Below are 13,079 nucleotides of genomic sequence, written 5' to 3'. Positions count from 1 at the left end.
TCGAGTGGAGAGATCCACCTATGGGGAATGACACCCGCCATGAAGCAGAAGCATCCAAACGTTCCAAGTCCGGCTTTGACAGACAGTAACACGTCCAATGCTACTGGAGGCACCCGCCCTCCTGTAAGAGTATGGAGGACACTGCAGTGCTGTTCCTCCTCAGTGAATATTATTTGCCTCTTGTGCCGCCATACAGGGCAGTCTTGGTGGATGACTCCACTTGATGTTTCAGAGGACCAGGGTAATGATACTAGTAATCTAAAGTTCTTTCATCATGTTCGAGATCCACCTATGGGGAGGTATGGACTACTTCTAGATTGTGGAAATTCATTGCACATGCATTGAGGATAGCTTGTACAACAACTTGGAATGTTCCCAAAGAAAGAAACCACTGGCATACTGAGCAACAGATGAACAGGTCGACCAAAAACAACAGCAGTTGATGACAGAAACATTGTGAGCGCTGTGAAGAAAAACCCCAAAACAGTCAGTGACATCAAACAATCTCCACAGGGCAGGGGTCAAAGTATCTAAATTAACCATTCAAAACAAGACAGAGCAGTAATATAGAGGCTAAACCACTTAGTCATGAGAATCAGAAGGCGAGATTGCAATTTGCAAAGAACAAAGTTTTATGGACTGATGAGATCAAGATTAACCTCCACCAAAGTGTTGGGAAGGCCAAAGTGTGGAAAAAGGGATTTGCGCATCTGTGAAGCCATGGTGGAGGAAGTGTCATGGCTTTGGCTTGCATGGCTGCTTCTGGAGTGGGCTCACTAATCTTTATTGATGATGTAACTTGAGGGTAGCAGCAGGATGAATTCAGAAGTCTACAAAAACATTCTGTTTGCCAACTTATGGAGAAATGCATCTAAACTAATTGGGAGGAACTTAATCATGGAGCAAGACAATGAGCCAAAACACACTGCCAACACAACAAAGGAAGAAAAAGTCTAAGGTTTTAGTCTATAAGATTGAAGGGGGAAAAACCCAGAATCACAAAAGAGCAGTGGGACAATTTGGTGATGTCAATGGGTCGCAGGCTTGGAGTTATTGCAAGGAAGGGATACCAAATTTTAACTGTTAACACCCAAATTTTTACTTTCATTTACTTACATACTGTGGTGCCTCGGGGTGGATCCTGAGGTGCAGTGGGTGGGCACAGCTAGAAACCAACACAGGAGATAACAGATATCAGAGATATATATATATTTTTTCCCCCAGGGTATCGGTGATAGCGCCCCCCCTCAGGGCAAGGGTAGGGGAGAACTGGAGAAATAAAAGGGGCCGTTTAGGCAAAAAATAAACGAAGGTTCTTCCCAGACCGGGGTATTTTCCAGGGCTTCCTCCCTCCTTCCCTCTTCGGCCGCGTCAGGGCTGGCGGGAAACACAAAGGAAGGGATTTTATCTGGCTCACGTGACCGGCGTCCGTTTCCAGGTCTTCGGTGTTGCCATCCGCAAAGGTGGGGTCTTCCTCAGGGTCAGTATGGCAGTATGGCAGTCTCTCTCTCTCTCTCTCTCTCTCTCTCTCTCTCTCTCTCTCTCTCTCTCTCTCTCTCTCTCTCTCTCTCTCTCTCTCTCTCTCTCTCTCTCTCTCTCTCTCTCTCTCTCTCTCTCTCTCTCCCTTAAATCCCATTCCCTGCTCATTAGGAAAAGAGGCGGCAGCTGAGTCAGTGATTTTCCACTCTGCTCACTCACGAGCGCTCTCCGGGGTCCTGGACTGCAGGTAGAGGGATCTCTCTCCAAGGTGCTGATCTCTCCATCACCTCTCTAGGCAGATATACTCCTTCGCACACCTCTCCCAATGCGTGACATCTGCGCGGTTGACCTGCATGGGCCCCTCCAGGGTTCTCCACCCACGTGGCACAACATGCAGGAGCAGGGGTGCCACAATACTCTCTGTTCCAACATCACCTAGATGTTGAAATTGGGTGATATGATACCAAAGGTGCTCTATTCTAAGTTTAACACATCTAGGTGAAAATACCAGGAATTGACCTGAAATTCTGAATTCTTGTCTCATGTTCATCTTTTTATCTCAACCCCAAATGTATTCAGTGTAGAGCAAAAACAAAGGAATTGGCCTTGCTGCTCCATTACTTTTGGAGGGGACTGTATATCTCCCCTGTTATCCTGGTTGGCCCAGTGTTGGACATTGTGGAAGGCAACCCTCATCAGTCCAACTCTTGTCACATTGTTGTGGCATCAGATGCTGGACCAGTTATGTCACAGCATGTGTGTCCAACATTCTGTGTTTCTTGTCAGTTTGCTGCCAATTTTATCACTCAAAAATGCGTTCCTGCAGTATATATATGCCTCTGCTTTTTTCTGATTTTGTAGCCTTGGTTAATCTTTTTATTACACACACTGTATCTATTAAAGTGCTCACTGAGCATATATGCTTGCTTCTTTCTGTTTTTTCATTCTGGGATGAATGAAATTCTCTAGGGGAGGGGGCATTATATAATACATAATAAGTTAGAATGGGGCACTTTGGATCGTTTTTCTCCACACTTTCCTCTTTCCATCACTCTGGCACAGGTGGATCTGTGTCTCATCTGTCCATAACACTTTGCTCGAGAACTCAACAATGTTTTTTAATGTACATTTTTGCTAACTGTAACCTGGCCATTCTATTCTTGAGGCCTTCCAGGTGTTTGCTTCTTGTGTGGGACCCCTCTGAGGTTACGCTGCCAAAGGCTTCTCTTGATGGTCGTCTTTGACACATCTACACCCACATGCTGGAGAGTATTCTTGATCTGTTGAACAGTTACAAGGGGATTTTTCTTCCCCATTCGAAGGATACTTCCGTCATCCACTACACTGGTCTTCCAGGAGCAAGACAATGAGCCAAAACACACTGCCAACACAACAAAGGAAGAAAAAGTCTAAGGTTTTAGTCTATAAGATTCCCTCTTCGGCCGCGTCAGGGCTGGCGGGAAACACAAAGGAAGGGATTTTATCTGGCTCACGTGACCGGCGTCCGTTTCCAGGTCTTCGGTGTTGCCATCCGTAAAGGTGGGGTCTTCCTCAGGGTCAGTATGGCAGGGCGTTGCAGCTCCTTCCTCCTCTCTCTCTCTCTCTCTCTCTCTCTCTCTCTCTTGTCTCATGTTCATCTTTTTATCTCAACCCCAAATGTATTCAGTGTAGAGCAAAAACAAAGGAATTGGCCTTGCTGCTCCAATACTTTTGGAGGGGACTGTATATCTCCCCTGTTATCCTGGTTGGCCCAGTGTTGGACATTGTGGAAGGCAACCCTCATCAGTCCAACTCTTGTCACATTGTTGTGGCATCAGATGCTGGACCAGTTATGTCACAGCATGTGTGTCCAACATTCTGTGTTTCTTGTCAGTTTGCTGCCAATTTTATCACTCAAAAATGCGTTCCTGCAGTATATATATGCCTCTGCTTTTTTCTGATTTTGTAGCCTTGTTTAATCTCTTTATTACACACACTGTATCTAATAAAGTGCTCACTGAGCATATATGCCTGCTTCTTTCTGTTTTTTCATTCTGGGATGAATGAAATTCTCTAGGGGAGGGGGCATTATATAATACATAATAAGTTAGAATGGGGCACTTTGGATCGTTTTTCTCCACACTTTCCTCTTTCCATCACTCTGGCACAGGTTGATCTGTGTCTCATCTGTCCATAACACTTTGCTCGAGAACTCAACAATGTTTTTTAATGTACATTTTTGCTAACTGTAACCTGGCCATTCTATTCTTGAGGCCTTCCAGGTGTTTGCTTCTTGTGTGGGACCCCTCTGAGGTTACGCTGCCAAAGCGTAATGGTCGTCTTTGACACATCTACACCCACATCCTGGAGAGTATTCTTGATCTGTTGAACAGTTACAAGGGGATTTTTCTTCCCCATTCGAAGGATACTTCCGTCATCCACTACACTGGTCTTCCAGGAGCTACCAGGTCATTTGCCATTGCCATTAATAATGTACCAAAGTTGATTTTGACACCGATAATGTTTTGGCTATGTCTCTGATTGATTTATTCTAATGATGGCCTGCTTTACTGCCATTGACATTTCTTTGATCCACATGTTGTGAGAATCAACTCAAGAACTTTGATGAATGATGAAACATTTGAGAAGCTAATTGTCCTATCACTTTTGTTCCCCCAAAATTGGTGTTTACAAAGGGCTGGTTTCCCCAATACAGATGCAAAACACCCCCCCTCCCAAAATTAAAGTTCAATGTCTGCCATTTTGTTGAGGGAAAGCAATAAAAAATGTGTCCCTGTCCAAATACTTATATGCATTTTGGCTCATGCAAAAAAGGGCTGAAAACATTCCTGTTTATTTTAAATTAATTTAACCTTTTGCTCTGAATTTTCAGGAACGTGCATTCATCAAACCTATATCAAATATCCCCAGATGGGAATGTTGATGAAATTGCACATGTAAAGTATATGTACATTCAAGAGATGATGATGCTTCTCACTGCAAATTAACTCATAATAGAACATTTTCCACAAATTAAATGCAAAGAAAGAATTGATAAAAACACTTTAATGAGCTGTAGGATTTTCATTTTGATACAAATTCTATGAATGTGGAATATACTGGTCTGTATTCATTTAACATTTGTCCTTAACTAAAATCAAGTAGAAATGTTGACTGACACAGTAATTGGCTTTTTCATGAAAATGCATCGAGCACTGTATTTGCACAATTAAAGCACATGGCTGTTATAACATTATGAACAGAGCTAGTCGCAAATAAAATTTTTGCCAGAGGACAAAGTTGTGACACTGGAAACAGTGGACTTCCAGGAGCCTTAATGACCAAAAGATCTCAGCGAAAAAAGCAGTTGAACCTGGGGTGAATTTTTATCAAAAGGGCTGACCTGACATACTGTGATGATGTTGATGTTTCCATTGTTATGTTCATTACCTGTATTATTGATACTGTTGTTGTTGTTGTTGTTGTTGTTGTTGTCATTTCAGTTTTGGAATCTCTGCACAAATGTTTGTCCAGGCAGGTGTCCAACTCAAATACAAAATAAATCTACTACTAAAATGCTGAAGAACAGTGTGCAACTAACAGGTGTGAAACAGACACTTCTCCCATTGGGTGGATGGAACATTGTGAGATTAACTGTCCAGGTGATGTTGCCCAGAGGATTCTTGGCCATAAAGATGTACTGCCCAGCATCTCTCTGGGTCAGTGGTCTGGAACTGTTGAATTCTGATTGGTTTCTGTACCATGTGACCATGGGAGAGGGGTTTCCTTCAGCTCTACAGGAGACCAAAGTTTCCAGAGTTTCACCTTCCCTCAGCTTCTCATGGTCTGGGCACTCTGTGATCCTGGGTTTATCTGCAGGTACAGCACATCACAGAGAGGGGGCATTATAGAGCCACAGAATGACTCTGCTGGGACTTGGGCTGTAACTGTATTTTAGCAGTTTGTGTATGGAAGAGAAACACAGAACTACACCTCCAGCACTATGGGGAAAACAATACCAAAACAAGCTCACAGTGCCCAGTGATGTCAGTGGTGAAAGCACATTACTAATATTCTCACAGTAATACTGACAGTATAAGCAAAAGTCCTGCAGTTACGGTGATTTTCATGCGATCAACATACTGACTCACATTGCACAGTCATGACAAGGGATTCATGAGATTTAAATAAAGTGACAGGAACAGGAACATGGGAAGATGCAACAGGAAAGTACTGACTTACAGAGAACTTCAATCTCCAGGGTGTGATTGGCTGCTCCATAACTGTTCTTGGCTATGAGGGTGTACTGCCCTCCATCTCTCCTATTCAGTGGTGTGGAACGGCTGAACTCTGATTGGTTTCTGTACCATGTGACCATGGGAGAGGGGTTCCCCTCAGCTCTACAGGAGACCAAAGTATCCAGAGTTTCACCTTCCCTCAGCTTCTCATGGTCTGGGCACTCTGTGATCCTGGGTTTATCTGCAGGTACAGCACATCACAGAGAGGGGGCATTATAGAGCCACAGAATGACTCTGCTGGGACTTGGGCTGTAACTTGGGTGTGGATGTATTGACAGTGTTAGAGCCAAATATATTTTGCTTGAATTTGTAATGAAATATTCAGAGAATTATTATTAAATTATTAGAAGGCTATTGAATGGTATTATTATTTATGAATTTTATTAGCAGTTGAAGCAGTTGAAATTGTACTTCCCTCTAGGGTCTTTCAGCGAACTTATCCCTGGTAATGGGTATGCACTTTGTTGTATGTCGCTCTGGATAAGAGCGTCTGCCAAATGCCAATAATGTAATGTAATGTAATTAAAGATGGCTACCCCTTGTGTCTGGGCCTGGTACTGAGCCCTAAGCCAAAAGGAAGTTTATATACAGTGCTGCTTGAAAGTTAGTGAACCCTCCAGACATGGTCATTGTTTTGTAAAAAATAAAAAAATAATAACCGTATTAAATGTATAAAATGTATAAATCCCGGTATAGCCACAATAAGATCCGCACAGCCGTTGGGCCCTTGAGCAAGGCCCTTAACCCTGCATTGCTCCAGGGGAGGATTGTCTCCTGCTTAGTCTAATCAACTGTACGTCGCTCTGGATAAGAGCGTCTGCCAAATGCCAATAATGTAATGTAATGTACTGTAAAAATGTACATCCACACCCAAATTTGTAAAGTAGACTTTCTAAATAATGGATGCAAACAAAAAGCACTGTAATAGTACAGTATAATAATACAGTGATAGTTTATTTTTATAAATTAACTAAATGCAAACAGTTCTTTGCAAGTTTGAGGCAATCATAAACGAAAGACCTTTAACAACAGTGATAAATGACCCCAATGACCTTGAGTGTCTCAGTTCTAACCATCTGCTTCTACTGCTTCTTTCTCGCCAAGATAGTGGTCGTATTTATTAGAAAGGTTTTGGAAAATATGCCACTATAGAGGGTATAACCAGTAGTGCTGGAGTTACAGTGATGTTTGTAGGATCAAAATTCTGACTCACATTGCACAGCGATTATGAGGGGATAATGAGACTTAAATAAAGTGGCATAAGAACAGGAACACAGGGACATGCAACAGTAAAGGACTGACTTACAGAGAACTTCAATCTCCAGGGTGTGATTGGCTGCTCCGTAGCTGTTCTTGGCTATGAGAGTATACTGTCCTCCATCTCCCCTGGTCAGTGGTGTGGAATGGCTGAACTCTGATTGGTTTCTGTACCATGTGACCATGGGAGAGGGGTTCCCCTCAGCTCTACAAGAGAACAAAGTTTCCAGAGTTTCACCTTCCCTCAGCTTCTCATGGTCTGGGCACTCTGTGATCCTGGGTTTATCTGCAGGTACAGCACATCACAGAGAGGGGGCATTATAGAGCCACAGAATGACTCTGCTGGGACTTGGGCTGTAACTGTATTTTAGCAGTTTGTGTATGGAAGAGAAACACAGAACTACACCTCCAGCACTATGGGGAAAACAATACCAAAACAAGCTCACAGTGCCCAGTGATGTCAGTGGTGAAAGCACATTACTAATATTCTCACAGTAATACTGACAGTATAAGCAAAAGTCCTGCAGTTACGGTGATTTTCATGCGATCAACATACTGACTCACATTGCACAGTCATGACAAGGGATTCATGAGATTTAAATAAAGTGACAGGAACAGGAACACAGGAAGATGCAACAGGAAAGTACTGACTTACAGAGAACTTCCATCTCCAGGGTGTGATTGGCTGCTCCATAACTGTTCTTGGCTATGAGGGTGTACTGCCCTCCATCTCTCCTATTCAGTGGTGTGGAACTGCTGAACTCTGATTGGTTTCTGTACCATGTGACCATGGGAGAGGGGTTCCCCTCAGCTCTACAGGAGACCAAAGTATCCAGAGTTTCACCTTCTCTGAGCTGCTCATGGTCTGGGCACTCTGTGAATCTGGGTTTATCTGCAGTTACAGAACATCACACAAATGTTTTTATCAATTGACTAAATGAAAGTGAGTGAACAGAAGAAAAATCTAAATCAAATCAATATTTGGTGTGATCACCCTTTGCCTTCAAACCAGCATCAATTATTCTAAGTACACTTGCACCAAAGTCAGGGATTTTGTTATAGAGACACAGTCTGGCTTTGCTGGGTATACACCTATGCAAAACTATGCAAAAACCACCAAAGTTACTACCAGAATCTACAGACAGTCCCAATAGACTCACAGAGCACAAAGATGTTGAGGGGATCAGATTTCACTTCAGGTGAAGGTTGTGGTCCTACAGGTCCCAGTTCCAGCTCTGCCACACAGCTGTACTGTGCTCCATCATCAGCACTGGTGGGTGTGATCAGGAGGGTAGAGGACACATTCACTGGAGTCTTAGTGAGATCATCATAGGAGGTTTGATTCTCAAATCTTTCCCCTTTGTACCACTTCACAGTGAGGTACTGAACAGGAGCGATGTTCTGGACCTCACACTGCAGCTGGTACTGTTTCCCCTCCAGCATTGGGCCTGTGTGGTTCACAGCACTGATGGAGACACTGTCTGGAGGTTCTGCAGAAGAGATAATGATTTATTCTTCATATTATTTACAATCATACTTAGGTTATTCATCATATGTTAGGAAATGTGAGATCAATGAGGAACTCAATCTTTCTCAAATGGTTAGTTATGTTTCTTTCGCAGCAGACGGACAAAAGCAGTCTTCACCATGAAGGCCGACTGCTCAGTTGATGCTGAGACCATCACCGAAAAATCTAAAGCCCCTTTCATCTGCCATTAAACAAGATAAATAATTAGAGTCAGCTCTATGAGGGGGAGAGTTTAACTTACTGTACACTGTAATATTGAGCTGTTTATTACATGTAGAATCTGAGAAGTCCCCAAAGCATCTAGGTCCTATCTCCCAGTCTGTCAGGGTCTCCAAATGCCAGGTGACAAACTGGACACCATCTACCGTGCTAACGGGTCTCTCTGATGCCTCCCAGCCGATTCCATCATGATTTCTTGAAGTGGTGCAGTTCACCAATACTAGATCTCCATGTCTCACCACCACTGTGGAAGGCTGGATCAAGAGGGGGCAATCATCAGGATCTAGAGGAAATTAAGTTCAACAGATATCAGAAACAGGGATGTTTAGAGAAAAACAAAACAATTATGGTGTCGGGGAACTAAATCCTAATTCACCATTGGGCCATATGGAAAGACCAGGCCTGGTCTGAAGATAAGAAACTGAGAGACAGAACTGGGGGCTCAGCTGTGTGTGTGTCTCTCTCAATGGAGGTGGCTAGTTTGACCTCATGTAGACATCCTGCTTTAAGACCCCAAACTTTACAACAGACCTGGCTTTTTACTTTTTGTTTGAAATATTGGAAGTTAGAAGTCTTGCATGTTGGTCTGGAATTCTACTTTCCATCAGTCATCTTTTGGAATGTTTGGCTATCTTTCTTGAGCTTTCTTGGAATGTTTGGCTGTCTTTCTTTAAATTAGACGTGAATAATTTGTGTAACTAAATAAATCTCACCTGGTTGCAACTTGTGCATTTTGATAAAGTTTGATCCAATAGGTTGCTCTGCCTATAACTGAATTTGGTTATTAAATTGATAATTCATATCTTTGATAATAATTACCAAATTAAATCAAATACAAATATTTACATGTTGGTTAAGTGAGGCGTTTTAGCACACCTGTGTTCAATTTTCAGAGCGCTGGATATTTAAACAAGGGTACTGACAGTTAAAACTGCTGGATTCAGGAATTGCTGTGTAAACGCATTTTAATTAATCCTCGCTTCCCCGACAATAGTATTAAACTGACTCTTGAGTAGACATGGGCTGCACCCTAATGAAACCTCTTGGCCATAATTCTGAAATTCTCTTGCTCTTGATTCATATTTTTGGTGATGCATCATCTCTCACCAGGAAGGATAACATGGGCAGAAATTATTTTCAGTCAGGGAGTTGTGAGAAACTGAGAATTTGGGGCAGGAGGTTTGTGAGTTCTTGCTAAGTGAGGTGCTGGATGAAACCAGGTCATCCTTTCATGTGCATTTGCGCAATACAGCCTTTGTGCATTTTTTCCGCCTTGGAGGGAGTTGGGCGTAACACAAATTTGGCTTTGAAGAAAAGAAAGGCAGGAAGCCCATGCCCCAAAGCCCCCAACCCCCCAACTAAACATTCTCTGTAGTAACCTTACCAAAGCAATTAAACAGAGATGCCTTTATATTAAAATGATCTCATTTAGATTCCTTAGATTCGATTAACATAATTACATTTCAAGGGAAAAACTCTAAATGTGCAAACTGCAATGTAAAATCATAAACATACATTAAGTCAGTGCCACCTTTGCAATATCCTTCATCATTACAAGCACATGGTCTGGTCTGTCCACCAGCTGACCTGCACAGACTTCATATTTGAGGTGCAGCTTTGTAGTGTTTTGAATATATGAACAGCTGGGGAATCAATGGACAACACTTGGGTTCAAATTAAATACTAATAAATAGATAACAGGCTTACAATCTAACATAACCACTCTAGCCGCCCACAAACACAGCAACTGATTTAAGAGCTGATGTCAAACTTGTACACTTTTCAATGAATGCACTGAATGCAGAACTTTTGGGTAGAGTCCCATTGGGAGCATATCATTGACACTGAGAAAAACTGTAAAATAAAGAGAAATATAAGGGACTTTTCTCTTCAATTTGGCAGAGCCAGCTCTCCCTGCATGCTTTTTTGGGTGAACCGCCAACACCCACCCACCTCCCAATTTCACATCTTGATTTCTCTGGATAAAATCTAGAAAATGTTGCTACTGTTACATGACAAACGTAGGCTACTTTACTTACTTTCATCGGCACAAAACGTGAGCTCCAGAAGCAAACTGACCACGAGTAGTAATCTACAGGTTATCGGTTCCATATTCAGAAATCAGTGCCTTGTTTCCCCAGTTCAGCTGTCTTTTATGGTAGTGTCTTCTCAAAGGGAAAATAAAGTAAGATAGTGCACGTCCTGGCACAGCCGCTTATGCTATTACAGGAAAGCGAAATTACATCCCCGTGAAACAATGTAAGTAGGAATCTACTTGGAATACCGTCTCATTGTCAACAGCACCGCTTCCTGTGGAATCTGGAGTTTCCAGGAGTTGCCCACTCCCTTTTTGACATATTTTTTCCGATAAAACTGAAAGTTAAGCCGGCGATGGCGCGAGCTGGCAAAAGCAATATGTGTGCATGCTGTGTGTGAGTTTATGTGTGAGTGTTCATTTATTAATGAAGGTGCTATGTCTATACAATATGACTAAGACATGTCCAGGCTTGAATCTTTCAATAATATTTTAATAGGTTTCAATAAGAACTGAAATGGGCCAGTAACTAAAACTGCATTTAATAATAAAAAGAAAGTTTATTTAGCAAAATATCAATATTTTTCTGAAAGAGACCATCAAGATAATGATCATAAAACTTTACTTCTAGATCTTCACTTGTTCCTTATTCACATATAAACCTTATAATTGAGGGCACTCATCATTCCGTTTTCTTCACCAGTCTTCGCATCAAACGTTGCTCCGCCATCCTTAGCAACGCGAGACCTATCAAATCAGTTTCTGCATGTCAAATACTACTGTGGTAACAGTTAGAGATTGTTTGCAGTGATTGCCTAATAAATCTTATAGTGCTAAGATGCCCAAACCATTTTAATTGATGGCCCAATTTACCTGACTTCACCCTACCCTGGAATATCTGTCTGCAGTATCAGAATTGCAGGACAGATTCCCTAGTCCAGAATATTGTGGCTGTCATCCCTATATAATTTAAGATTTAATGCTGTGATGTTATAATTGTGCATTTTTAAAAAAAGTCGTGCAGCCAATAACAATACCAGTTACAACAAGTGTTCTTGTTATAAATATTATTTTTTATCAGACTGAGAAATGACACTATTTCTGGGTGTCTCATAAATAGCCATTTATTATATACTATGAAGAAAACGTGCTCCATCAAGCCTACACATCCAAGGACTTTTTGAACTAATGCTTCAATGCATTTTCTTCTTGCAAATGATTCCCTTAGAAAGAGGTTACCTTTTGTTTTGGTGAAATTAAATCAAAAGTTGAAGACAAGGGATCCTTACTCCTAAACCTAGTCACTGAAAGCAAACAATTCATGGAAAATGCACAGATCATCTGTAACAAAAACTCTAGATTCTCTGAAACATTGAGTGGAGCGATAAACCCATGGGGAATTACATGACGCTTGAAGAGGTACTCTCACAGTCCACTGCCCAGCCAGGGTCTGGGAACAAGGGGAGATGTGTTTATCTCACACAGTGCTCAGCCCCAAAACTGAGTAAGCTTAGAGATGGCTTTCCCTTTGCAGGTGGGGCCCCAGGCAACAAAGAGCTGGTTGCTCTGTCTGAAAGCCTTAGTCCTTGCTATATGTGTGGAGAACACACATTGGAGCATGGCGGTCAGTGACTCGCTTAGCTGAAGCTATTGCGAGCAGCAACGCCGTCTTGAGGGACAGACATTTTATCTCCCTTATGGGCTTGAATGACATTAGAGACAAAGCGTCCAGCACCAGACATAAATCCCAAGGGAAAATGAGCTTTAACCAACAGAGAACGGCAAGCCCCCTTCATCAATCTGCGAATGAGTGGGTGCTGCCCCATTGCATAGTCATTGAGCCCAACATGGCGAGCAGTGAAAGCTGCCAGGTTCATGGTAGAAAATGATTTCCCATCATCCATCAGTTTCTGTTAAAAGCACAGCACGCCAGGAACAGAGCACTGGTACGACACTGACTGATGAGAGGCACACCGTCTTTCAAACACCTGCCACTTACTGTCATAAAGTGACCTGGTAGAAGGCGCTCTTGCACACTGGTTTCAACATCACGGTCTGTAGGGCGTAATGGTTAAGGTACATGACTAAGACCTGCAAGGTCGGTGGTTCAATCCTTGCACAATAAGATCCATGCAGCTGTTGGGCCCTTGAGCAAGGCCCTTAACCCTGCATTGCTCTAGGGGAGGATTGTCTCCTGCTTATTCTAATCAACTGTATGCTGCTCTGGATAAGAGCGTCTGCCAAATGCCATTAATGTAATGTAATGTAATCAGAAGGGGAAAAC

The 13,079-nt window shown here is 42.4% G+C and overlaps 1 protein-coding gene across 1 annotated transcript; it reads right to left on the bottom strand.

Annotated features, from left to right (window-relative positions):
- Positions 1-4,509: 4,509 nt before the first annotated feature.
- Positions 4,510-11,058, bottom strand: LOC133115175 (probable oxidoreductase PXDNL). The gene is made up of 7 exons (XM_061224946.1): positions 10,800-11,058; positions 8,783-9,043; positions 8,174-8,503; positions 7,669-7,905; positions 7,063-7,299; positions 5,701-5,937; positions 4,510-5,331 (listed from the first exon to the last, which is right to left on the bottom strand). Exons 1-7 carry the CDS (start codon positions 10,870-10,872, stop codon positions 5,006-5,008), a joined length of 1,701 nt encoding a protein of 566 aa, XP_061080930.1. The 5' UTR covers positions 10,873-11,058; the 3' UTR covers positions 4,510-5,005.
- Positions 11,059-13,079: the final 2,021 nt, after the last annotated feature.

The sequence above is a fragment of the Conger conger genome, chromosome 16, assembly GCF_963514075.1.
Source record: "Conger conger chromosome 16, fConCon1.1, whole genome shotgun sequence".
Taxonomy (NCBI): Eukaryota; Metazoa; Chordata; class Actinopteri; order Anguilliformes; family Congridae; genus Conger; species Conger conger.
The sequence above is the reverse complement of the archived record's forward strand: the minus strand, read 5'-3'. Positions and strand labels throughout refer to the sequence as shown.